This window comes from Hyperolius riggenbachi, chromosome 2 (genome assembly GCF_040937935.1).
Source record: "Hyperolius riggenbachi isolate aHypRig1 chromosome 2, aHypRig1.pri, whole genome shotgun sequence".
NCBI lineage: Eukaryota > Metazoa > Chordata > Amphibia > Anura > Hyperoliidae > Hyperolius > Hyperolius riggenbachi.
Genome location: NC_090647.1, coordinates 482,466,733 through 482,494,535, shown reverse-complemented (window position 1 = coordinate 482,494,535; position 27,803 = coordinate 482,466,733). Strand labels below are relative to the sequence as shown.

The 27,803-nt window shown below is 42.5% G+C and overlaps 1 protein-coding gene across 3 annotated transcripts in view; it reads left to right on the top strand.

Moving 5' to 3' along the window:
- Nucleotides 1–27,803, top strand: part of SPECC1 (sperm antigen with calponin homology and coiled-coil domains 1) — a 481,287-nt gene that overhangs the window by 15,294 nt on the left and 438,190 nt on the right. For all 3 annotated transcript variants that reach the window (XM_068270298.1, XM_068270300.1, XM_068270299.1), the window contains exons 2-3: nt 5,734–5,883; nt 17,839–17,974. In XM_068270298.1, the coding sequence (XP_068126399.1) occupies nt 5,734–5,883; nt 17,839–17,974 (286 nt within the window). The remainder of the gene's footprint in view (nt 1–5,733; nt 5,884–17,838; nt 17,975–27,803) is intronic.

Genomic DNA, 27,803 nt, shown 5'->3' with positions numbered 1-27,803 from the left:
CAAGCAAAGTAATATCAGAAAGCCATAACAAGTACAAAAAGTTCAATCTAGCTTCCCACCTTTAATGAAAATGATTTATTGATCACTGATATAGCAGATCTACCTAAAAGGAAACCAGCGCTGACGATAAAAGAAGAACCGATACTTACCCGCTGCGTCCTCCTGCAGCATAAACATATGTGAGTCCCTCGCCGTCCTCCCGTGGGCTGGCGTTCAGCCACGATCAGCCTGGTAACAGTCTCAGTCGCGTCAGTTTGGGCTACACATTGTATGTCAGCCTAATTAATGGTAACATTTACCAGCTTTACTAACTTTTGTGCATATGCCCCATAGCCACAGAAGTGGAGTAAAAAATGGTATTTAATTTAGGCAGATATGCACCACTGTGGGTCAGCAGGACGTGAACTTTGTAGTAGAAACAGGGGTTGCCGTATTATAAGGTGCACAAATAGAAACAGGGAAAGGGCTGAAGCAGGTTGTTTCGGCATACGGCGTCACTATAGCACTAATCCTATAGTGCGCGCCCCAAGCAAGGGCAATTCGGGGTTCCGGCGATCGCTGGACCTTGTATTACTTTTCCCTTTGAGTTGCTATGACTAGGCCGGGAATAGTCACTCGGCTCACCCTTGGCCCAGCTCACTGGCAACGTAATACAAACGCGAAAGGGAAGCCTGCTGTGGTAACAATAGGCACCTAATTCTGGGATTTGCTGCTTGGAGATGAAGCTGGCTGTACTTTCTTATGGTGCCCCTACAGGGTACAATTTTTTTATTTATTTTTTAATTGATCAGAGAAATTTGATCAATTATTCCATTTGGTTAAATAGTTTTTAAAATTATTTTCAAAGTACCCTACACGAACATATTATCTTATACAACCTACTGTACACTATACAATTTCGCAAACAATCACCCAGATTTTTCCAACTTGTCCGATCAGAGTTTTATTGAAAAAAAATATCAATCGTTCGATTTTTTTCGATCGAGAAAAGAAAAGTTTCTTTTCGATTTTCACTCTATTTGATCATTTTGGTTGAATAAACAGGAAAAGCAAACGTTTTAATTGTACTGTTTATGGGTACCATTAGTATTGGACATTTCTCAGTTTATATGGATCCTCCAGATATTACAAGCAGAAACCAAACAGAGGTAGACTGGAGAATGAAATTGTGAGCAGAATTACTGGTATTTATTTAGCGTTTCCTTATTGAAGGATGAGCTTCAGAGCAATACACTTGTTCGCGGCAGCTTTCGGTTAGCACTACTTGATGAGATATCAAACCATCCCGTTATCTCATTTGTACCTGGTGCATGTTGTAGCATTGCATATTTAGATCTGCCAATTATGAATAATTCATCAGTAACATTTTGCCTTGTACTGTTCCCTGCTGATAGCAGTGCCGATGCTGAGAAGTAATTGAAAAACTAATTTATGAATGTAGATATTTGAAAAATTGCAAGCTGTTTTCATCACACCAGATTTGCGTTTCCAATAGAGAAAAAGCAGCCTGGATCTCTTTCTGCACATGGCAAGTTTACTGGCACTTCCTGCATCAGGCAGCAAGTTACTGTCACACAAACTGATCATTTCTGGTAGGGTCAGGTGACAGACTACATTCTGTACAGGTATCCCTTGTCCTGTGCAGTAAAGTCACAGGTAGCTCTGCATTGTTGAGCATCCAGGAGGTGCTAAACTCAGATGGAGGGCTTCGAGGCAAGCAACAATCAGAACGTAATTAGCATTCATTATAAGGATTCAGTCCAACAAATGCTGATAATCCAAAATTGGAAGTTTATTTAAGCCATTGTTCCAAGACTAGTACTGGTCTCTTTATCAAGGCTTCATAATAAGAGCATGATGATGATTTTGGCTTGAGATCTGGTGACTGCAGACTACATTGGAGTGTAGTGAACGAATTGTCATGTTTCAGATGATGGGCCTGATGCACACTGCTCCCATTGCACTAGTACTGATAACCCTGCTGTGCGCAACCTACGGCAAATTTCCTGCCGCTTTGTCTATCAGGCCCGATGTGAGCTTTGCGACATTGTGCTTTACCCTGCTGGAAATAGCTATCAGAAGACAGGTAGACATAAAAGGATGGACATGGTCAGCAACAATACTTAGGTAAGCTGTGGGATTTAAATGATACTCAATTGGTACTAAGGAACTAAGGAGCCAAAAGTGTGCCAAGATAATTGTCCTATTACACCACCACCAGCCCCGAAGGGTTTGAATGCAAAGTGGGATCTCAACATGGTTACCTAGCCTTTCTTGCCATTTCTTTCCCTTTATCTAGGCCATCTAGTGATACTGTGTGTCTTTTTATGGTGTTTTTGGCCCCTATTATTTCATTACATATATGTTACTTATACAGGATCTTCTCAATAAATTAGCATATTGTGATAAAGTTCATTATTTTCTGTAATGTACTGATAAACATTAGACTTTCATATATTTTAGATTCAAATACACACAACTGAAGTAGTTCAAGCCCTTTATTGTTTTAATATTGATGATTTTGGCATACAGCACATGAAAACCCCAAATTCCTATCTCAAAAAATTAGCATTATTTAACCACTTAAGCCCGAAGGGTTGAAAATTTTTTACATCCGAGCAACTTTCACCCCCATTCATTTGCCAATAGCTTTAGCACTACTCATCACAATGAAATGATCTATATCTTGTTTTTTCCGCCACCAATTAGGCTTTCTGTGGGTGGTACATTTTGCTAAGAGCCACTTTACTGTAAATGCATTTTAACAGGAAGAATAAGAAAAAAACTGAAAAAATTCATTATTTCTCAGTTTTCAGTCATTATAGTTTTAAACTAATACATGCCTCCATAATTAAAACTCATGTATTGTATTTGCCCATATGCCCCGGGTATTACACCGTTAAAATTATGTCCCTATCACAATGTATGGCGACAATATTTTATTTGGAAATAAAGGTGCATTTTTTTCAATTTGCGTCCATCACTATTTAGAAGCCCATAATTTATTAAATCATATTGATGTACTCCTTTGACATGCATATTCAAAAAGTTCAGACCCTTAGGTAACTATTTATGGTTTTTTTTATTATTATTATTGTAATTTTTTTTTTTATTTTATTATTTAAACTTGTATGTGGGTATTTTTTGGTGTGGGAGGTAAACAGGGGTTTTTTAATGAATTTAAACGTATTTATTTAATACCAAGTGTGTTTTGGGTGTAATTTGCTATTTGGCCACAAGATGGCCAGAATCAAAAAGTCCTGGGAGCGATCGATCTCGCTCCCAGGCAGAAGAAAGGAGACCAGAGCTCAGAAAAGCCGCAGCGTCTGAAGAGACGCTGTCGGCTTTTCTCCGGGGGGGTCCGATCAGCAAAAGGGATTTATAATCCCTTTCACTGATCGGTGGGCTAGCGGCCAGCAGCGGGGGCGCGCACGGGGGGGGGGGGGGGGGGCCGCGGGAGCGCACGCGACTCGCGGGAGTGCGCGCAGCCCAACTGGACGAGAAATCTCGTCCAGTTGGGCTTAAGTGGTTAATCCGACCAATAAAAGAAAAGTGTTTTTAAAACAAAAAAAGTCAACCTTCAAATAATTATGTTCAGTTATGCACTCAGTACTTGGTCAGGAATCCTTTTGCAGAAATGACTGAATCTACTGAAAAGCTTTATGGAGATGAAGATTTCATTTTTCAGCACGACCTTGCACCTGCTCACAGTGCCAAAACCACTGGTAAATGGTTTACTGACCATGGTATTACTGTGCTCAATTGACCTGCCAACTCTCCTGACCTGAACCCCATAGAGAATCTGTGGGATATTGTAAAGAGAAAGTTGAGAGACGCAAGACCCAACACTCTGGATGTGCTTAAGGCCGCTATCGAAGCATCCTGGGCCTCCATAACACCTGAGCAGTGCCACAGGCTGATTGCCTCCATGCCACGCCGCATTGAAGCAGTCATTTCTGCAAAAGGATTCCCGACCAAGTATTGAGTGCATAACTGAACATAATTATTTGAAGGTTGACTTTTTTTGTTTTAAAAACACTTTTCTTTTATTGGTCGGATGAAATATGCTAATTTTTTGAGATAGGAAATTTGGGTTTTCATGAGCTGTATGCCAAAATCATCAATATTAAAACAATAAAAGGCTTGAACTACTTTAGTTGTGTGTATTTGAATCTAAAATATATGAAAGTCTAATGTATATCAGTACATTACAGAAAATAATGAACTTTATCACAGTATGCTAATTTTTTGAGAAGATCCTGTATATTCATATACTGTACATTTTTCTATGTATTTTCATATACTGGTGTGTTTGTCCACTCATTCCGTATATTGCTGTGTTCAGCCTACCTTTGTCCATTTTCATATGTACTTTTTGGTTTTAACTACATACCTTGAGGCTGTTTCTCCTTTTTTATATTCACTCCGCCCTTGTGAGTGGGCTTTTGAGCATCACTGTTACTGGGTGTGGTTACATTCTTTATATGGAGCACTCCTGTTACATGTACCTACCTCTATATGTGCACTGCACAGTGGGTAGCCTTAACATATTGTTTTCTTGCTCTAAATTCACCACTTTGACACTACAGCTGTCCTTGGTAGGTTTTGGGGCTCTATATTAATTCAGTGCATAGCACCCCATGTAAAACTCGCACCAGGGCCCCAAGCTCCTTACTTATGCCACTGGTAACTATGCTACGATTACAAACGAGGATTGTCCGAAACATGCCATCATGTAATGTGTCTGGATTTTAGCTTATCCAATGCCTGTTTAAATAAAGCATTTTTATCCTTACTCGACATTGTGCGAACTACTTCTGCACTCTCAGCCTGAAGTGCTGACAAAAGGCAGACTGGATTGTGTAGTGGGCAGCACTCTCACCTTGCAGTTTTGGGTCCCTGGTTCAAATCCTAGCCAGGGCACTATCTGCAAAGAGTGTGTATGTTTTCCCTGTGTCTGCATTGGTTTCCTCCCATGTCTCAAAAACATACAAATAAGTTAATTGGCTTCCTCCCAAATTGGCCATAGACTATGATGGACATATGACTATGGTAGGGATTAGATTATGAGCTCCTTTGAGGGACGGCTAGTGACAAGACTCCTTTGAGGGACGGCTAGTGACAAGACTCCTTTGAGGGACGGCTATTAACAAGACTCCTTTGAGGGACAGCTAGTGATATACACTCTGTAAAGTGTTGCGGAAGATGTTGGCATTATATAAATAATAATAATAATAATAATCCATCTATGTTTTCATGTTGTTTATGCCAAATTCTGACCCCACCCTACAAATTCTAGGTCTACCTGACCCTACAAATTCTGACCCTACACCCTGAGTGCTGCAGCTGAAATTGACCATGCAATGTTTTTCCAGTATTGTATTGTACAATTTTGGTGTAACCTTGAGTTTCCTGTTCTTAGCTTAGAGGAGGGGCACCTGGTGTAGCAATATTGCAGATTTCCCATTTGAGGTGGTCACCTTGGTCAAGTTCCATCTAGCGAAGGTGTCCTAGGCAGGTGTAGGATGGTTGCAGGCAGCAGTAATTTCAGGCAAGAGTAAAAAAGAAAAAAAAAAAAAACTGTACGACTATGCCCCTATTTCTCCTGTGTTAATCACAAATTACTTCTGCATGTGGTCATAAATTAATACAATAGTGTATTCATGTCCATTAATAAATATACACATTGAGTTAAATTATGTGAATTACCACTTGTATCTCTGTTCTCTGTAGGGGATGAAGAGTTCTGCACGGACTATGAATACACAGAGCAGACAGGGCAGCCATGGCACAGAGCGAGCTAAAGCCATTCCAACAATTGCTTTTGGGATGAGGACCTCCAGGTCAACCAACTCTCTAGCATTTGAATCCCGTCTAAGCAGGGTAAGAGCAAAACACAAGTACAACAACAACAGAACATTTGTAAAGCACTTTTTCTCCCATAGGATCCAACACTCATAAACACGCTTAAACACACCTTAATTCTGTTCAGCCCATATGTGCTCTTAAATGCCTTTAATGTCTTCACATAATATTTCCATGGCATTTTTTGTGTTCAGCTATCTCATCTATCTGTATTAGAATAGACAGATAAAAGATGTGAAATTTTACTGCTTGACACTTGTTTCAACTGCTCTGTGCAAATTACTGTGGAGTTGTGTTACTAGGTTGGACCAGTGTATATTTAAACTGGAATGGTGGACCAAGAGCAAGACTTGGGGGATGAGGAATATGGGCAGAGATTATGGGAAGACCGAAGAATTATGTAGTATGGTCAACTTCTTCGAAACACCCAATTGGTTGACTTTTACACACTTCAGAGCCAATACCCCTATCTGCTATACATTAGTACATGTATCATTAATTACATCATACTTTGAAAGCACAGTTCCCCTTGGGTCTCCCCCACACTGGTACTTCTTTAATTACGGAATCTGTAAAAGACGGCCCAATCAAACATCATATTGGCTCACTTTATTCATTATTTGCTGAGCATCGAACGAAACTGGTGGTGAAAAACACAATGAACAAATGGATACAGCTGGGTAGGAAGATTGCCTGCTTACTCCCAGACAAGTATGGCTCTGTGTAAAAGACTGACTAACCCAACGTTATGTTCTACACCAATTCTACCTCATGCCCACTTGTTTCTCCACATTTGCACCTTCCACATTCAACCTGTGTCCTAAATGCACCCTACCCAACCCCTCATTCCTCCACCTGCTGTGGCAGTGTCCCCTGGTGGCTGACTTTTGGAAACAGATTGTCAATTTCCTACATGGCTGTATGTGCTCCTTGACATCTCTTGACCTTAAAATATGTATTCTAAATCTCACTGATGAAGATATGCCCAAGTTCGACAAGGCCTTTATCATAGAAACTTTGTTTGTAGCAAAGCAGTGTGTTGCCTTTAAGTTGATGTCACCTATTTGCCCCACACTGGAAGACTGGGAAAACAAGGTTAAAATTCCGTCCCCTACAAAAACCTAGTGTACCAACATAGAAGTTGCCTTAATAAATATACTAAAATTTGAAACCGTTGGATATCAAACCCCAATTTATAACTTATGTTTAGTCCACCCCTAGCTATTCATTGGCCATCCTGCATACCGGTATGTTTTTTATCATCCGAAAACCAGAATCCTCTGGTGTCCTTTTCTTCTTTTGGTGCTTTCTTTTATTTATTCCCTTTTTTTATGGACGGAGATGCGCCTCACAGCACTGAGGTCCTAACATCACACTGTGGGGGCCTTGTTGCATTGTGGGAAATAACAGCTGTTTACAGCTAATAAATAGGAGACACCGAGAGCCCAATATAGTGTAGTATGTATTGGAAACCGTGGATAAATGTAAGTGTGAGATGAATATACTCACACACATGGGTTACCGCTTAGGCAACCACTGTAGATGCAGGTGAGGAGATTAGACCTGTCCTCACTCAGGATTAAGATGTCGCTCTCTGTAGATCAGGAAAGTAGGGGTAGGTCACCCCTCCACCAGGGGTGGACACAGTATTATCGTAAGAGAACAGAGGCGCCAGCAGGATAAAAGGTAATACAAATTTTAAAATTTGCTGGGAGGCAGTGGTGGACTTACCTCCGGAAAGCAGACTCAAAATACTGTCTGAATTAAACAAATAAATTTATTATTGGTACCCCAAAAGATGCAACGCGTTTCGCAGGCACAGCCCGCTTCATCAGGCAATAAGATAGGGGACAAACAGTAGCTCGTCAGTAGCACGAATGGCACCTCTGTCTAAACAGCTGTTTACAGCTGTTTCCAACTGTCAAACATGCAAGCAGCATCTCCTTCCAGTGACATCACCTGACAGCAGTAAAAATATCACCATGTGATAAATGTCCAAATGTAAATCGGGGAGCGGAAAGATTTTACAATGGGCAAACACTGACTAAATCATTGATACATAATTATTGTAAAATGGCCTCTGTTCTTGCTTATCACCAGCTCCTATGCCAGATCACAGAGCTGACACTGATATACTTATGGAATGCATACTGTTTTATTATTACTATTAATATTAATAACAATAAACAAGAAAAATGAGTTGAGCACTGCTTTTGTTATATGGTAATACACTGCTTGGTTGTGCAATAACAGATAACAGCAGCTTCTTGCTTTGCAAAGCAAGTATCCCGGAATCTGAAAGCTGTTCTGAATAATTTGGTTATTATATCAGATTAGATCATTTGCACTATGTTGTGTGTATGTGTTCATTTATGCACAAAATGACCACAAAACTTCACAGACGTATAGGTAATTGTAGTGAATCACAAGAAAAGTATGCACAGTACCTATAAATTAGAGTGTGACCATTAATTACCATACTTGTGACTTTTACTGAATAAAACCCCTTAACCATTTCAGGACCAGAGTAATTTTCACCACTAATTTGTTCTACGCCCCCTGAAACATTAAGTGATTAAGGACCACATGACATGTTTAAATGTAGGGTTCTTATATACGGTAGTCTAGAGCTCATGCAATACTGCACGTTGACATGCTCTCTTCTTGGAAGGACAGGTGTCCTTTATATACATACAGATACACACCATTATGATTCCAGAGTGCTGACATAGTTGTGGTCAGTACATAGAACAGCTGTTGCTGGCTGGGGATTGGCCTGCTTCTAACTCTTATGGAATTTACAATTCATCATTTAAACATACTAAGTAAAGGACGTGGAGGGAGAATTTTTGTCTTATTGTAACAGCTGACTCTTTTCTCTTTATAAAATAGATGTCACTTGTAATTCATTTATAGAAAACTTATGTGTAACTTACCTACTTTGGGAGGGAAAAAAAACACGACTTTGTTGAGGGAACCTTAATAGGAGCACTATAAAGGAGGAGCCTATAAGAGGAAGCTCTCTAGTGGAAGAAATCTAGATCACTTTATTCTGTTATCAGAGAGGGACATAAGGGCTAAACAAGAGATAGTTTAGTTATTAGCATTATTTGTGTGTGTGTGTGTGTGTGTGGGGGGGGGGGGGGTTGGGGGGGGGATTTAAGGTTACCTAGTTACATAGTTATTTGGGTTGAGAAAGACATACATCCATCACGTACAACCAGAAAATAAAGTAGAACACCAGCCTGCTCCCTCACATATCCCTGTTGATCCAGAGGTAGGTGAAAAACCCTTACAAGGCATAGTCCGATTTGCCCCAAAAGGGAAATAAAATTACTTCCTGACTCCAGATGGCGATCAGATAAAATCCCTGGATCAACACCACTGGGAATTACCTATTATTTATAGCCATGGATGTTTTTCAATGCAAGGAAAGCATCTAAGCCCCCTTTAAACACAGATATAACATTTGCCATAACTACTTCTCATTAAAATACATTCAACATTTTAATCACTCTTATTGTAAAGAACCCTCTTCTAAATAAATGGCTAAAACTTTTTTCCTCCATGCGCAAATCATGTTCCTTTGTCCTTTGTAAAAGCCTAGAGACAAAAAGCTCATCTGCCAACTGCCAAGCTTTTATATTGCCCTCTGATGAATTTATACATGTTATTTAGATCTCCTCTAAGGTGTCTTTTCTCTAGACTAAATAAACCCAGTTTATCTAACCTTTCCTGGTAAGTGAGACCTTCCATCCCTCTAAACAATTTTGTTGCCCGTCTCTGTACCTGCTCTCCAACTGCAATGTCTTTCCTGTAATGTGGTGCCCAGAACTGAATTCCATATTCCAGATGTGGCCTTACGAGAGAGTTGAACAGGGGCAATATTATGCTAGCATCCAAAGTTTTTATTTCCCTTTTAATACATCCCAAAATTTTATTTGCTTTAGCTGCAGCTGCTTGGCATTGAATACGATTATTTATCTTGTTGACGATTAGTACTCCTAAGGCCCGGTTCACACTTGCGGTGGCCCTCCGGAATCGCCGTGCCGGAGCCGCACCGCTTGCAGAACGGACGGAACGGACGCACGGCATAGCAATGAAAGCCTATGCGTCCGTTCACATGCGTCCGTTCTGCCGGACTCCGGCCTCCGTTCCAACATGCGCTATTTTTTCATCCGGCTCCTCCGGCAGCCGTATCCGGGGCGGAGCCGGACTGCACCATCCGGCCAATACACACCAATGGGAACCGGAGAGCGCACAACACACTGGCTGAGAAATCCGGATGTTCTACCCCACTTCCTATGGGGATTGTTGCGGCGATATTGGATGGGGACACATGGGCAAGCATTTTGGAGTGGAGCAGCACAGCTGGATCCGGATCCGGAGATGTTGGCAGCATGTCGGAGGTGGAGGTGAGTGCTAAACAGCAGAGGGCCTGATTCCACAGGTCCCCCTTCTGCTGACCTCCCAGACCCCAACATTTTTTTTGTTTTTAACGTAACTTTTGCCAAACGGATCCGGATCGCATCCTGATGGACACCTGATGCAACCTGACCGGATCGGATCCGGATCAGAACCGTACGGTTCCGATCCGGATCCGGTCCGGATCCGGTCAGGTCATCCGGTCCGTTTGGCAAACAACCGCTAATGTGAACCGGGCCTAAGACCTTCTCCAAGTTTGATGTCCCCATCTGTATCCTGTTTATTTTGTATGATGCTAGACCATTGGTACGACCAAAATGCATGACTTAACATTTTTCAACATTAAATTTCATCTGCCATTTATGTGGCCATATAGCCATTCTATCCGGATAATTTTGCAATATGTCACTAATTTTGTATCATCTGCAAAAATAGCAACTTCACTTTCTACTTCATCTACTAGGTCATTAATAAATAAATTAAAGAGCACTGGACCCAATACTAACCCCTGTGGGGCTCCACTGCTAACAGTCACCTGTTTTGAATATGATCCATTGACCACAACTCTTTGTTTTCTGTCCATTAGCCAGTTCCTTATCCATGCACACTTCTTCAGTCCTTGCATCCTCAACTTTTGCACCAGACTGTTTTGGGGAACCGTACTGAAGGCCTTTGCAAAGTCCAAGTATATCACATCTACAGAATTCCTAATATCCACACCAGCTTTCACCACCTCATAAAAGCTGAGTATGTTAGTCAAACAGGACCTGTCCTTAGTAAACCCATGCTGATGCTGAAAAATAAGACTATTTCCTGCTATAAAGTCTTATATAATATCTTAGTAACCCCTCAAATAGTTTGCGCACAACTGACGTTAAGCTTACAGGTCTATAATTTCTCGGACCTGATTTTTTTGTCCTTCTTAAATAATGGAAAATGTGGGCTGTACACCAGTCTATGGGAACTCTGCCTGTTGAAAGAGAGTCACAAAAGATAAGATAAAGAAGTTTATTGATAACTGAACTTAATTCCTTAGGACCTGAGGATGCATGTCATCGGTGCCAGGTACCTTATCCGTTTTTATTTTATTTAGCCTTGCCTTCACTTCTTCCTACTTTAAAGAGAATCTGTATTGTTAAAATCGCACAAAAGTAAACATACCAGTGCGTTAGGGGACATCCCCTATTACCCTCTGACACAATTTCGCCGCTACTCGCCGCATTAAAAGTGGTTAAAAACAGTTTTAAAAAGTTTGTTTATAAACAAACAAAATTGCCACCAAAACAGGAAGTATGTTGATGTACAGTATGTCCACACATAGAAAATACATCCATACACAAGCAGGCTGTATACAGCCTTCCTTTTGAATCTCAGGAGATCATTTGTGTGTTTCTTTCCCCTTGTTCTCATGCACTGAAGTTTCAGGCTGCTTGTTTCTTCCTGCAAACAGCTTTGCCCTTGTCTGTAATTCTTCAGTATGTGAAAGCCCAGCCAGCTCAGAGGACGATTTATCCAGCTTGTAAAAGATAAGAGAGAAGAGAGAAGCTGCTCTAATCCTAAATAATACACAGGCAGTGTGCATAGAGGGGCCTGGAAGGGGGAGTTCATAGCAGAACCACAACACTGAAGAACTTGGCAGCCTTCCAGACACAGGCCGACAAGTCTGACAGGGGAAAGATACATTGATTTATTACAGAGACAGTGATAGTATAAAGTGCTGCAGTAAGCCAGAACACATTAGAATAGCTTTTTGAACTTGTAGGATGATAAAAAACAGGATGCAATTTTTGTTACGGAGTCTCTTTAAGTATTTAATATTACAATTGGAAGATTGAGACCCTTCAACATCTGAAATTTGCAACAACGATGTTTCCTTTGTGGAGACAAAAGCAAAGAAAGCATTCAATAACTCCGCCCTACCTTGGTCGTCCACCTTTGAGCTCCCTCCTTCATCCTTTAGGAGTCCAATACAGTCTACCTTTCTTTAAATGAGTTTATGTACTTGTAAATCTTCTTTGGGTGATATTTGATATCCCTAGCGATTTGATTTTCAGCTTCAATCTTTGCCAGCCTAATTCCTTTTTTACAACTTTTATTGCAATCCTTATAATTGCTTAAAGGACTACTGTCGGGGGTATGGGGAAAAAAGAGTTGAACTTACCCAGGGCTTCTAATGGTCCCCCGCAGACATCCTGTGCCTGCACAGCCACTTACCGATGCTCTGGTCCCCGCCTCCGGGTTCACTTCTGGAATTTCCGACTTTGAAGTCGGAAAACCACTGCACCTGTTTTCCCATGCCCTCGTTCCTGCTGACGTCACCAGGAGCATACTGCGCAGGCGCAGACCGTACTGGGCCGCAATACACTCCTGGTGACGTCAACAGGAGCGAGGATGCGGGCGCGCAGACGCAGTGGTTTTCCGACTTTAAGGTCGGAAATTATGGAAAAAAAACGGGACTTGAGCATCATTGAGTGGCTGCGCGGACACAGGATGTCTGCAGGGGACAATAAGAAGCCCCAGGTAAGTTCAACTCTTTTTTCCCCCTACAGTACTCCTTTAAAGGAAATCCTACGTGAAAATGAACTGATGAGATAAACAATTGCCTCTATGCCCCTTCTCCTAAAAATGACTTTTTTAGATATCCCACAGTTTTATTTTATACTTAAATCTAGTTTTTAAGTTTTTACTGTTTTATTGTCTCTGCTCAATGACACCTTCATTGAGGTATTACCAGAGCTCAAATCTATGAACGATTGACCATTTTTATCTCTTACCTGCTCAGTGGCGTAGCTATGGAGCTCAGGGCCCCGGTGCGAGATTTACATTGGGCCCCCCCAAGCACTCTATACATAACACTTGATACGGCGCAACAAAACCCGCCAAGGTCATCTACAGTATTAGAGGTGCAAGAAGGGGATGGGGAGCAGTTTGTTAATGATTACTACCATTTAACGCATCTATAGAAGTGATTATTACCACCACAGGACCAATAACCAGCTTATACTTTGGTTTAGGAATGGCCCCATGGGGCCCCTCTGGCCCAAGGGCCCCGATGCGGTCGCTACCTCTGCACCCCCTATTGCTACGCCCTGTAACCTGCTCTCACAAGCCATTTACTGACATGAAAATGTTTTATGGTTGTAATTCCTTATCAGTGAGGGTTGTGCGAAAGTCCGACCCAGTCCTGACCCAGACAGAAACTGTCACTTGCGTACCTGATGTTTTACTCTTTCAGGCAGAGAAGGAAAAAAAGGAACACGGCCTAGTTATTTGTGTGCTTGGCACTATACATACACATGTCTATCTCATCATGTCACACGTCACCTCGGTTGTCCTTTAATGCAGCCTCGGTCCCCTCCTGTTTTAGGAATTTATAGGCATTCTTTTTCCACTTCATTGTATCTCTAATTTTTCTATTCATCCATAGAGGCCTTTTTTTATTCCTAGATGTTTTGTTTCCATATGGGATATATTTACTATAGTAAATAAAGAGGAACTCTACTTTTTCTCGTAAGTTTTATCCTAGGAAACAAATATTCATCTTTGTTTCAAATACGTTTTCAGCACTCTGCAACTGAAAAAGCAGCAAAGTAGATGGAAAAGCACTGTCAAATTATTTTGAGTATTTTCATTGCTTGCTGGTGGCTAGAAAAACAAAAGTTTGCTTTCTTAAAACAGAAAGAATTTGCGATAATTCAGGTTGGAGTGAGCTTGAGATGTCTCCCAGAGCAACACTGCTGAATATATGCAAATTAACCATTGTACCCTTAGAAGCTAAACACACCTCCAGAACCGCTGGAATGCAATGATGTGTCATCTTGTTAATTTGTACAGAGCCATAATAATCCAACATGCATACAGACTGTTTCAGATTGTTTGATCCTCATCAGTGCATGGCATGGATTAATTTGGCTCTATGCAGTAGGGCTTGTAACACCGAGAGGCACAGACTAACCAGCAAGCTCATAGTGACCCAGAACTCATTGGACTAGGTATGAAAATATCACCGAAGAGAAAACTCAGAGAAAACGTGAATTATATACAGACTCTGGGCCCATATGCAATTCAATTTTTCTCCTAACTTTTCACCTAGGTGGTATTTTCACACCTTGTTATAAAATGCATTTTAAACCACCAGCAAGCAAGAAAATACTCAGGATAATTTTGATAGTGCTTTTCCACCAACATTTGGGTACCTTTTCAATTGTAAAATGCTTAAAAGTTATTTTAAAGAGATAATAAAAATTATCTCCTAGGAGAAAACTCAGGTGAAAATGTGAATTGTATAAGGGCCCTGGGGCCATATGCAATTCACTTTTTCACCTGACTTTTCTCCTTGGAGATAATTTTTCATCTTCAAATTGAAATAACTTTCCAGCACTTTTCAGGCTGGTTTCACAGTGAGACGTTAAAGTCCCACGTTACAGCAGCCAGTAACGCAGCCTGTAAAATCAATGTGCTGTTCACAGTGCCCACGCTACATTACATTACATAGTAACGCAGCACGTTTAAACAAAGTGCTGCATGCTGTACGTCATACTTGGCTAAGCAGCGTTAGACTGCTTGCACATGCTCAGTAATGTTGGAGGAGGAGGTCTCCTCCTCCTCCTCCGCCAGTCACATGGCTAATTAATATTCACTGCACTGTGGTGACTCGGGGTGGGACTGTAGTGTTGTCCGGATCATGAATGAATCGTTCATTTGATCCGGATCTTTTTTGTGAGTTGAATGATCCGGATCATCACAATGAAAGATTCGTTCACAGTGGATGTCTGTCTGGAAGAAACATACAGAATGTACAGTGCAGGGAAAGTCCTGTCCTGCTAGTCATTTCACCCAGTCTGCTTCCCTAGTAAAATGATTCAAATGATTCGGTTCAAAGATCCGGATCTTTTCAATGATCCGATTCAAATGATCCGAAACCTTAAAAAGATCCGGACTACCTATCACTAACCTGGAGCGGCTGCTTTGAGAGCCGCATAACGCAGCTCAATCTGACGTCCAACTTCAACACCACCACGCATTGCGTTAGGGGCACGTTATGCTACCGGTAGATCGCGACCGCCTATTTGGTAGATCGCGGTCAGGTGGTCGTGTCACATTAAATTTTGTGGCCGGCAGCTATCAGATTCTGCTGCCAGCCGCTGGCGAATCAGAAGGCAGGGGAGGAGAGAGGCGGTGCAGTTGAGGAGGCAGAAGCCGCGACGTCATAGCTGAGGATGGTTTCGGGCACAATGCGTGCACGCGCGCACGCTGCCCGCCGCCCCCTTTGTCCGCCCCAGCGTTCACCCATCTGCACTCCAGCCAGCTGCGGCTGAAGGAGGGGAAAACCAGAACGAGCCCCAGACACCGCCGCTGGAACTGGAGGGAGGTAAGTGGCCCAGGCCCCTACTGCTAGCTATCTATACGGAAGGCACCTAACTATGCTATACCTGGCTACCTATACAGAAGGCCCCTACACCTAACTACACTATACCTGACTACCTATAAAGAAGGCCCCTACACCTAACTACACTATACCTGGCTAACTATACTGAAGGCTCCTACACCTAACTACACTATACCTGGCTAACTATACTGAAGGCCCCTACACCTAACTACACTATACCTGGCTACCTATACTGAAGGCCCCTACACCTAACTACACCATACCTGGCTACGTATACAGAAGGCCTCTACACCTAACTACACTATACCTGGCTACCTATACAGAAGGCCCCTACACCTAACTACACTATACCTGGCTACCTATACAGAAGGCCCCTACACCTAACTACACTATACCTGGCTAACTATACTGAAGGCCCCTACACCTAACTACACTATACCTGGCTACCTATACAGAAGGCCCCTACACTTAACTACACTATACCTGGCTACCTGTACTGAAGGCCCCTACACCTAGCTATCTATACTGAAGGCACCTTTACCTAACTATACCTGGCTACCTATACTGAAGGCCCTTACACCTAGCTATCTATACCTGGCTATCTATACTGAAGGCCCCTACACCTAGCTATCTATACTGAAGGCACCTATATCTAACTATACTATACCTGGCTACCTATACTGAAGGCCCCTATACCTAACTATCTATACTGAAGGCACCTTTACCTAGCTACCTAAATGTTGGTAGATCTCCTGGATGTGGCAAATTTTAAAGTAGCTCGCGAGCCGAAAAAGTGTGGGCACCCCTGGTTTAAACTATGCAAACAGTTTATGCTTGTGTCATATGTGCAATCTCTGCTTAGCTGTTTCCTAGAGATGGCCAATGAGATACTCAGTTGCAGATTGGGATTGGACCAATTTTGTATCAGGGAACCATATCCCAAAAATGTACCAAAAGTAAGCCTAGGGATAGCCCTATAGATACATTTTAAAAATTAAGGCTTGCCCATTTCTGCTGGAACCCAATTGACTGGCAGCTACGGCACCTGCGCGAGGCACACCATTAAGTGGTCCCATCAGTGGAAGGGGTCTGCTAAGGATGATGGCGGAAGCCTCTTTAGAATCCAGAGGCTTTCCGCTCCAGAAGTGAGTACCCCCTAGGGGAGACTTGTTTCCTTACAGGTTTACTTTAAGGCAAAATGGACGTTTTAAAACGTCCTATTTGTACAATAATTCGTGCAAATAGGAATTTTAATGAACGTATATTTCGCCAAAATGCTTTAACTCCTTAATGGAAGGGTTTGAAATGGTTATTGTAAACTTATACCAGAGGTGACATGTGACATGGTGAGATAGACATGCCTATATACAGTGGCAAGCATAAAGACACCTAGGGTCCATTCACACTAGAAATCGCTAAACGCAAACGCTGAGCAATTTTTTTTCCTAGCGATTCACCAGTGATTTTTCATTGTATAGAAAGTGTTTTTCCAGCAATTAGCGTTTTTTGATTTCTAGTTCAATTTAGCCCGCAGAATTGCTCTAGAATCACTCGGAAAACGCTGCAGGCAACGCGTTTGCGTTTCAGCAAATCGGAAATCGCTTAGATGAGAACACTTCCATATACTTTCATTGTACACACGTTTTTCAAACCGCTAGCGATTTTCAGCAATTCTGAAATCGCCCTGAAAACGCACAAGTGTGAATGGGCCCTTATGCTGTGCTGCTTTTCTTTTTTCCCTGCAGTAAAGAGTTTATACTTAGCTATGGAACTGACAGTTTTTCTCCAGTCAGGACTCAGTCGGCTCACTAATAACAAATTACAGCTATAAAACACTTTCCTAAGCAGATACCTGGGCTTTTTACTGTGAGAGGAAAAGATAAAAAGGTCAATAGTTCATGTATTTTCACTTTGGGACTCTTTAGACACTGCAATTGAGCAGAGACTATGAAACATTAAATCTGCTTTGTAAATGTTTATACATAAAATAAAACCTTGAGATATCTAAAAGAGTCATTTTTAGGAGTAGAAGGACAGATCCAATTGTTTATCTCATTAGTTTATTTTCATTTCCGGTTCACTTTAAGTATATTTAGTCAATAACATCACAATGTATGGCGAAAACTACCCATGTTAATGCAGTATGTTGTTTATTGTAGCTAAAAAGAGCAAGCAGCGATGACATGCTCGCAAAGCCAGTGGGAGGAGCAGCCGGGACCACCTCAAGGCTGAAGAAGACCATCACTACAGGGGCCATCTCAGAGCTTTCAGAGAGCAAGTATCGGAGTGCCTCAGGTACAGCTTTGCTGGATTATCTCACTTTGCAATTATATTATGCTATCGTGTTCATGAAATGAAACACTTGATATTTTCTTAAACTTTCATTATGCATAACTGAGGAAATATGAGGAAAAGAAATGCTGTTCATGGCTAAGCTGAGGAGATCTGGATTTGATTAAGTGACCCTGTGGTCTGGCATAGGTGGCCCATGGAATATTTGCTTAAGATTAAATGAACACAAACGTAATATTCAAGGACTGAGGGGTCGTGACCCAACAGTGAGTGAGCCAGAGAAGGGAAGGATAGAGCTCTCTAAAGAGACAGAGTACTTGGGCATATCTGTAGTTAACCACACATTGTGGTGTATTCAGTAAACAGCGCAAAGAAGAATAACATGCACAAAGTCTTACCACGTGAGGAATAGAGAGTAATGTAGTACATTACATGCAATGCATTCTGCTCTACTCGTTGTGCAGTAGACTTAACATTCATAATTTGGCTTAAAGGTACAATCCTGATCTGTCAAAACAAATGAAACGGGCACTTACCAGTAGCTTCCTCCAGCCCACTGTAGGCCGCGAGGTCCCTGGGGGTCCTCCTGGCTCCTTTTCCGGTCCCGCTGGCGGCTCTGTTACCGGCGACTTTCGGGCTGAAGGTCAGCCGTTTCTTTCTGAACGGGGACGCTCCACATCATCACACCCGCCGATACGTGTCATCGCACCGGCCGGCATTACAATCCTGCGCATGTGTGGGTTTCTAACTGAACCGCGCATGCGCAGGACTGTCATGCCAGCTGATGTGATTACATGGAGCGTCCTTGTTCAGGAAGAAACATAACGGAGTCACCAGCGGATTGGGAGAGAAGCCAGGAGGACGCCGGGGGAACTTGCTGCCTACGGTGGGCTGGAGGAAGCCCCAGATAAGAACCAGTTTCATTTTTTTTGACTGCTCAGGGGGTCCCTTTAATACAGTTTACTGCACGCACCCTCTAGCAGGGGTCTTACTAGAAATGAGCGTTGAAAATAAAGCAAATAATTTAACGGAATATAGCAGTGTAATAATGGGAATAAAGTATGTAGATACAAGATGTGGATAATGGACCACATCCTAATGTTTTTTGGCAAACACAATATGAGCACTAAGATAGTAACGACATTTGTGCACATGTGATCCTTGCACCAGTAATACAGCAACCTTTAAACTTGGGGTGACACATTGTGCCCAATACTTCATTCATCTCAAGGAGTAGTCTGTCATGTGACTAACAGGCTTATATTTTTCTGGTTGTTTTACTTTAACTTACTTTAAGCTACTTTGTAGCGGAAATGTGCCAACACGAAGATTTGTTTTCTGTGATGTAGTGCCAAATAGGACTGCCTGCAAGAGGCTTAAAAGTGAGGAGAACCTGAAGTTTACCTCTTATTGGCCTACAGAATGCTCTTACCTTGCCATTTAGAATATGGGGGAAAGAGAAAGAACTTTCATAGTTCATACATGATCCAGTAGATATGTTGATAGCTTGAATTCAATTCCAAGACTGCCATCTAGTGGGAAATTTAAAAAATACCTTTTGCGATGAGATTCTACACTTGGCTAAAACACTGCAGTTTAGCTTCTGAAATATTAGGAGGAGATTTTCTGCTGTATACTGAGAATTGCACTAGACATAGGAAAACTGTGCAAGGCTGGCTGCTATGTTAAAGTATCTTCTTCCCATTTCTTCTTGTTCAGAGAATGGCCTTGCAAGGGACATGTGCTTCTCAGTGAGGAGTGCTGTGTGAATTGCTGTTGAGCTGATTTGAGCCATACACAAAAGGGCCTCTCTATTTTTTGGGTTTTTTCTTTTTTTTTTCCAATAAATGCCACAATGTTTTAGTTTGCCTCCTTTAAAGTTAAGATAAAAATTCCATTATGATCAAAATAATGCAGCTTTAAGGATACCTGAGGTGACATGATGAGATAGACATGTGTATGTACAGTGCCTAGCACCCAAATAACTAGGCTGTGTTCCTTTTTTCTATCACTGTTGGAAAGAGCTAAACATCACGTACAGTATGTAAGTGGCAGTTCCTGTCTGAGTCAGGACTGGTTCAGACTACAGTGCGACCCTCACTGATAAGAAATTACAACTATAAAACACTTTCTGAGCAGAAAATAACTTCTGAGAGTAGGAAAGAGATAAAATAGTTCATAGATTTTAGCTCTGGCATACTTCAATGAATGTGTAATTGAGCAAAAACAATAAAACAGTAAAAACTTAAAAAGTAGATTTAAATAAAAAATAAAACTGTGGAATATCTTAAAAAATTTTAGGAGAAGGAGGATAGATACATTAGGTTATTGTCACCTTGGGTGTCCTTTAACCTCCTGGGCGATAATCCCGAGCTGAGCTCGGGGTATGTCGCGCAGGAGGAGTTCTCAGGCCCTGTTGGGCCGATTTGCGTAATTTTTTTTTTGTTACACGCAGCTAGCACTTTGCTAGCTGCGTGTAACTTCCGATCGCCGCCGATCCGCCGCTACCCGCCGTGCCGCGCAGCACCCCCCTCCCCGACCCCTTGCGCAGCCTGGCCAATCAGTGCCAGGCAGCGCTGAGGGGTGGATCGGGACTCCCTCTGACGTCACGACGTCAGTGACGTCATGCCGCCCCGTCGCCATGGCGACCAGGGAAGCCCAGCAGGAAATCCCGTTCTGAACGGGATTTCCTGCTTACTCTGATCTCCGAAGGCGATTGGAGTGGGTGGCGGGATGCCGCTGCGCAGCGGCTATCATGTGCGAGCCCAGGGCTCGCTACATGATATACAAAATAAAAAATTAAAAAAAAGTGCTGCGCCCCCTCCTGGGCAATGTAATTATATCGCCCAGAGGGTTAAGTGTGTATTCCTCTTCTTTATCCTTTGTTTACTGTCAGAGTTGTGCTCATGCCCACATTTAAAAACAGTGTGTGAGCACATCTGTTCACAAAGGGAATACACTGTATCTTACATAAGCGAGTACACCCTTCACATTTTTGTAAATATTTTATTATATCTTTTCTTTTCATTTCATTTGATTTAATGTAAAGTAGTCAGTGTGCAGCTTGTATAACAGTGTAAATTTGCTGCCCCATCAAAATAATTCAACGCACAGCCATTAGTCTAAACCGCTTGCAACAAAAGTGAGTGTACCCCTAAGTGAAGTATGTCAGAATTCTGCCTAATGAGACCCCTCCTCTGGGTCATGTTACTCGCTAGTGTTACGGGGTCTCAGGTGTGCATGGGGAGCAGGTGTGTTACATTTGGTGTTATTGCTCTCACATTCCCTCATCTCTGGAACTTCAACATTGCACCTCATGGCAGACAAATATTGAGCCTCTCTGGGGCATCTTCAAATGGAAGGTTCATCATGGAGGTGTGGAAGAAGTATCCAGTGGCAATCCGTGAAGCTCTAGTGATTTCCATGCCCAAGAGAGCTAAGGACAATAATGGTCGGCATACAAAATATTTACACTTTGGACTAATCTTGACATTCTTCACTTAGGCCTCTGTCACAGTGGGACGTTGCGTTTGATGCGACATTAATGTTGCATAACGTGCCCCTAATGCAACGCATTGAAAGACTATAACTTGGACGTTATAGTACATTCTATAGCTCTGCGTTTGGTGCGCCGTTTTTGTTGCACAGTGATGGAACAAAAACGGTGCATGCGTTACATAAAAAAACAAAACATTACTGAGCATGTGCAACACACATGCAGCACTTTCTAAATATTGCTACACGTTACACACAACGCAACATGTGCACTGTGAATGTCACACAGACTTAGTATTGCTGTGCGTTAGTCCACGTTAAAACATTTTGTAACGTGCGACTTTAACGTTGCACTATGAAAGAGGCATTAGGGGTGTGCTCACTTTTGTCGCCAGCCATTTAGACATTGATGGCTGTGTGCTGAATAATTTGATGGCACAGCCAAATGTACGCTGCTATACATTCCAGTAGTGATGGTCAAGTAGATGCAATTAACACACATAATACAAATGTATGCAATTTTTTATGCAAATTTATGCAGCTTGAAAATGAACCAATCAAATCTTACTTCAACAGGATTTGATTGGTCTCTTTTAAGCTGCATACATTTGCATCATCTCAAAATGTATTTGTATCTACTTGTCCATCACTACATTCCATACACTGGCTTCTTAACATTGTATCAAAGGGGCTGATCCAATTCACTTATTCGTCTAAGTTTTCTCCTAGGAGATTTCTGTTTAAAATAACCTGTCAGCACTCTGCATTGGAAAGAGTACCAAAAAGTATGTGGAAAGTACTGTCATAATTATTTAGAGTATTTTCTTGCTTGCTGGTGGCTTAAAAGGCATTTTATGGATAAGATGTGAAAATATCACCTAGGAGAAAACTTGGAGAAAAAGTGAATTGGGACAGACTCTTTAACCTCCTTGGCGGTAAGCCGCGCAGGAGGTTTTCTCAGGCCCTGCTGGGCCGATTTGCTAAATTTTTTTTTTGCTCCACGCAGCTAGCACTTTGCTAGCTGCGTCAGCACACCGATCGCCGCCGCCCCGCGCTCGATCGCCGCTATCCGTCGCGCCGCGCCGCCCCCCCCCCCCCCCAGACCCCGTGCGCTGCCTGGCCAATCAGTGCCAGGCAGCGCTGAGGGGTGGATCGGGACTCCCAATGACGTCCCAACGTCGGTGACGTCATCTTGCCCCATCACCATGGCGACGGGGGAAGCCCTCCAGGAAATCCCGTTCTTAGAACGGGATTTCCTGATCGGAGATCGCCTCCTGGCAGAATTTTTTAGACCGCCAGGGGGTTAAGTATCAGCACAGCGGGATTTAAACCACTTCCGGCAAAATGGTTGTTTTAAAACATCCTATTTTTACACTTTTCAGTGTCAGTGACAGTTATGAACTCATTTATAAACATCCATTTTGCAGCACTGACAATCACAGCACACCTGTCGGTGCTGCGGGCGTGCGTGCGCACGTTTTAGTTTCTCCATTGGTGGGCGGAAAGTAGTTAAATGTAATTCAGGTGCCAGCCATAGCCGGGCCCCTAATTAGTTTTCCCTCCGAGTTGCTACAACTCAGGAGTGGGAATAGTATTTAATGCAGCTCGGAATGACGGTTCAGCCTGTGCCCAACTGACTGGGCTACGGATACATACGTACTCACCTTAAAGAGAAACCGCAACCAAGGATTGAACTTCATCCCAGTCAGTAGCTGATACCTCCTTTCCCATTAGAAATCTTTTCATTTTCACAAACGGATCATCAGGAGGCTCTGTATGGCTGATATTGTGGAGAAACCCCTCCCACAGTGTGATGTCATCGCCTTACAGCTCTGAGGTCCTTACATCACACTGTGGGAGCCTTGTACCAACACATTAAGTGTAAAAGGGCCCTAAGGCTAGGCTCACACTAGTAGAGGACAAATCGGACCATCTGCTGCAACCGACGACAAACGGACACGTGTTGATGAATCCTATATGTCTTGACATGTTTTTTTAATGTCTTTTGCTGTGATGGGACCAGGGACATACCTGGGTAATATAGAGCCTATGGCAAACACTGAAATCGTGCCCACCCCCATCTAAAAACAGCATATTTTCTCACGTATATTTGTTAAATTTGCCTGTGAGTTTTGGCTCAGGATAATGACAAAAGTTACTTTTTGGGAAATATCTCTTCTTACCCCCCCCCCCCCCATCTTCTTTTCTAACTCTAAGCCAAGTGCGCCCTACATACATAAGTAGCCATGTTCCTCCCACATTCCAAAAACATACGGATAAGTTAATTGGCTCCCCCTAAAAAAAATTGGCCCTAGACTACAGTACTTACACTACATAATATAGACATATGGCAATGGTAGGGATTAGATTGTGAGCTCCTTTGAGGGACAGTTAGTGACAAGATATATATATATATATATATATATATACACTGTACAGCACTGCGTAATATGTCGACGCTATATAAATACTAAATAATAATAATAATGTTCCCCAGACAGCACCCCTCTAGATACGCCTCTGGACGTAAATTTCTCTCCTGCATTCATTTTAAGGACCCTGGACAGAAAACTAATATGTCATTAGAAGCATGTTATCTATGGCATATCCATTACAACAGGTGCCACCCAAAAAAGAATGGATGGATCTGCCGTGACCACCGTGTTGTCGCCTGTCTTGTGGCCAGCCTGACACCATTTCAACAAAAAATGTGTGAAATTGATCCTCAGAAGCGAAGTGGACCAGCACCCAATGGGGAGAAGACGTGTGCTAAGCAAAGTAGATCCAGTCATCCTCCGGGGTCAGCAGTATTCAAAGGAGTAGTCCCGAGCACCACATCTTGTATTAAAGCTCTTTAATTGGTATAAAAGTTAAAAAGTAGCCATGTGCAGCACATGGCTACTTTGTAACTTTGATACAAATAAAAGAGCTTCAATACAAGATGTGGTGCGGCGGGAAGAATCGTGTTTCCAGCTTTTTATTTTGGTGGAGCTTCTCTCTTCACTTTTATGGAAAATATGCAGTGATGAGATAAATCAACATTTTGGGTATGTTTGAAACTTCAATGGTCAGTTGCCCTGTGTTTATTATTAATCCAATTCCCCCCAACTATTTTACCATTTTTTTTTTTCATGGTTAGAGGGACTTGATGGTTTTTTTTACCATGCTATTCAACGAAAGTCATGCCATCTTGGTTGCTTATATCATCCACTGGTCTGTAAGGACTACAGCTTAGCTACATTGTAGTATTTTTCCCTGTGCCATTAGTAAACATTCAGCCCGTATAATAACCTAAGGTTGGGCATTTACATTATTTTTGTTGTTGTTACCTATAACAGCATATGTAACATAAAATAGCAATCCGTCATATTTTCTATTACTGTTGCTCAGTCTTGCATATTTCAGTGACATTAGATCAGTAAAAGATGAAAGCTTAATAGTTTCTCGGGTCATTGCACTTTGCCCATAGATATTAAGCTATTGCAAGCACTTATTGATTAATACAAATGTGTCATTTTTATGAAATGAGGCAAGACTAGAAATACTGCCAGAGTGTAATTTAACTACCCTCATCTTGTGGTCATTCTAAAACCTCAGTATACAGAAAGGCCACTAGAATCCACTTTTTTTTTTTTTTTTGCCCTATGCATTTTTTTTTTTACTGGATTAAATATGGAGGCAGGGCTGTTTCTGACTTGTTGCTTAAAAACAAGCAAATCTTACCTCCTGCCCCAAAAATGACCCAGAGAGCAGGAATGCAACAGAGCAGCACATCCTCCTTTTCTATTATTCTTGAAGTGATGCTGCAGTGAGAGGGATATGGAGGCTGCCATACTTTTTTTTCCCTTTAAGCAATGCTAGCTGTCCTGCTAATCTCCGTGGCTTCAGTAGTGTCTGAATCATGCACTTGAGAGGATCATGGATAATGTGATCAAACTTAAGTAATGGTACCTGATCTGCATACATATTCTTGGTCAGCGGCTAAAGTACTAAAGGCAGAAGGACAGCAGGGAAATCGTCAATGTTTAAATGGAAATAAATATGGCTGCCTCCACATCCCTCTCTCTACATTGTTACTTTAAATGTAGCATATAAATCATGAATATGAGCAGGTCATGTTTTTGTTATGCTCCCGTTGTGTTTGGTTAAACACAGTCTGTCCTATTATGTTGCATCGGAAGTGCTTTGCTATTTCTAAAGAATATACTGGAAGGTTGTAACCAAACACTTTTCATACTGTATGTAAAAGAAATACACATCAAATGCTAAACAAACACTTTAAACACTTAGTCGGTCACAAATAACACACTATTCAGTAAGCCAGCACCTATTCTGAGGGCCAGAGACCAGTATGGAATATAGAGGCCAAGCAGTCATGATGGAACATGCGGGGCAACCAGTGGTGCAGTTAAGGAGGTGAGAGCCCCAGTGCAAGTTTCACATTGGGCCTCCCATGCATTTTATACATATCAATTCATATGGTGCATCAAAACCTGCCATTCTGCCTCAGAATGAGAGGTGTAAGCAAAGGGAGGGAACAGTTAGTTAATGATTACCTCCATTCATAGCATATATAGACATGATCATTATCAGCATAGCACCATTGAAGAGCTATAATTGTGGCTGAGGGAGGGCCCTAGTGGGCCCCTCTGGTCCAAGGGCCCCAGTGCGGTTGACACTTCTACATCCCCTATTGCTACACCACTGGGGACAGATATTGAAATGTCCTTGTCCCTCTTTAGCCAACTTTAGTCCTTTCTAAGAACTGAAACCACTCACACCTGTGATACATCCAGAAATCCCCATGAAAAGGCAGAAATAGGACATAGGTTATCTAGCGCAGCAGACGTTTCACAGACAGATTCTATTACTAATTGTGTTAAGTTTTGCAAACAGACCAATGCTCATACAACAAAACACATAATGCTGGATCACAGCAATTTCATTAGCCTATAATAAGCTGTATCAACTATTTATGCCTATTGTAAATTCCGAGGTGTATACAGTTTGTGTTAAATTATACAGTGAAGCCAGAATAATGAACTTCTCTTTGACCATCTCAAATGTAGGATAGAACAATAATGTCCTAAGGTCTGAAATAAACTGCAGTGCATGGCCAGAAGATGGCAGTAAAGAGCAGTGTTCTGGAATCTTGCTTGTAGTCAAGGCATTCAGTGCATTTAGAGACTATATAGTAAAACCCCCATTATCCGGCACCAACTGGAATTAGCGCATGCTGGATAAGTGTAGTTTCTGGTTGCTTGAGAGTCAATGTTAAAAATAGGCCTTGCTAAAAAACAGTACTGTAACCCACCCACACTGTATACTTACCATAAACTCTGCATTAATGTTGAAATAGAGTCATTAAAAACTAATTAGGACAAAGGACAGACTTAAAGGAATACTGTAGGGGGTTGGGGGAAAATGAGTCGAACTTACCCGGGACTTCTAATGGTCCCCCGCAGACATCCTGTGCCCGTGCAGCCACTCACCGATGCTCCGGCCCCGCCTCCGGTTCACTTCTGGAATTTCAGACTTTAAAGGGACTCCGAGCTCAAACTAGAATAAAAATTTGAACTTACCCGGGGCTTTCTGCAGCCCAGTGCTGGTCGGGAGGTCCCACGACGTACATCCGGGTCTTCTCCCAGTGCCTCTTTCAGAAATGGTTGGCCTGCGGCTCCCGGCGACAATCGGCCCGAGTGTCAGGCTCCTTTTCCGCAAACGTCACGTCTGACGTCACTACGCCGGCCGCCTCGCGTCTTCATGCGCCGTACTGTCACGCCAGCCGCCGTGATGACGCGAGGTGGCCGGCGTAGTGATGTCAGACGTGATGTATGCGGGCCAAATGTCGCCGGGAGCCGCGGGCCAGCCATTTCTGGAAGAGGCACTGGGAGAAGACCCGGATGTACGTCGTGGGACCTCCCGACCAGCACTGGGCTGCAGAAAGCCTCGGGTAAGTTCAAATTTTTATTCTAGTTTGAGCTCGGAGTCCCTTTAAAGTCTGAAATTCCAGAAGTGAACCAGAGGCGGGGCCGGAGCATCGGTGAGTGGCTGCGTGGGCACAGGATGTCTGCGGGGGACCATTAGAAGCCCCAGGCAAGTTCAACTCATTTTCCCCTTACCTCCCTACAGTATTCCTTCAAATTGTACCCGGGTCAGTGTGGTATCTCCAAAAACATACTGCAGGGTTCCCGGGTGCTTTAGAGGTTAGTGACGAAATAGACCTAACGTATGTTCTTAAGGCCGGCTTCCCACTACATATTGGCGGTAGCGGTGCGGTGCAGGACTGCACCGCTGAACACAGATCTTCGGGGATTACCGCGTTAATACTGTACGT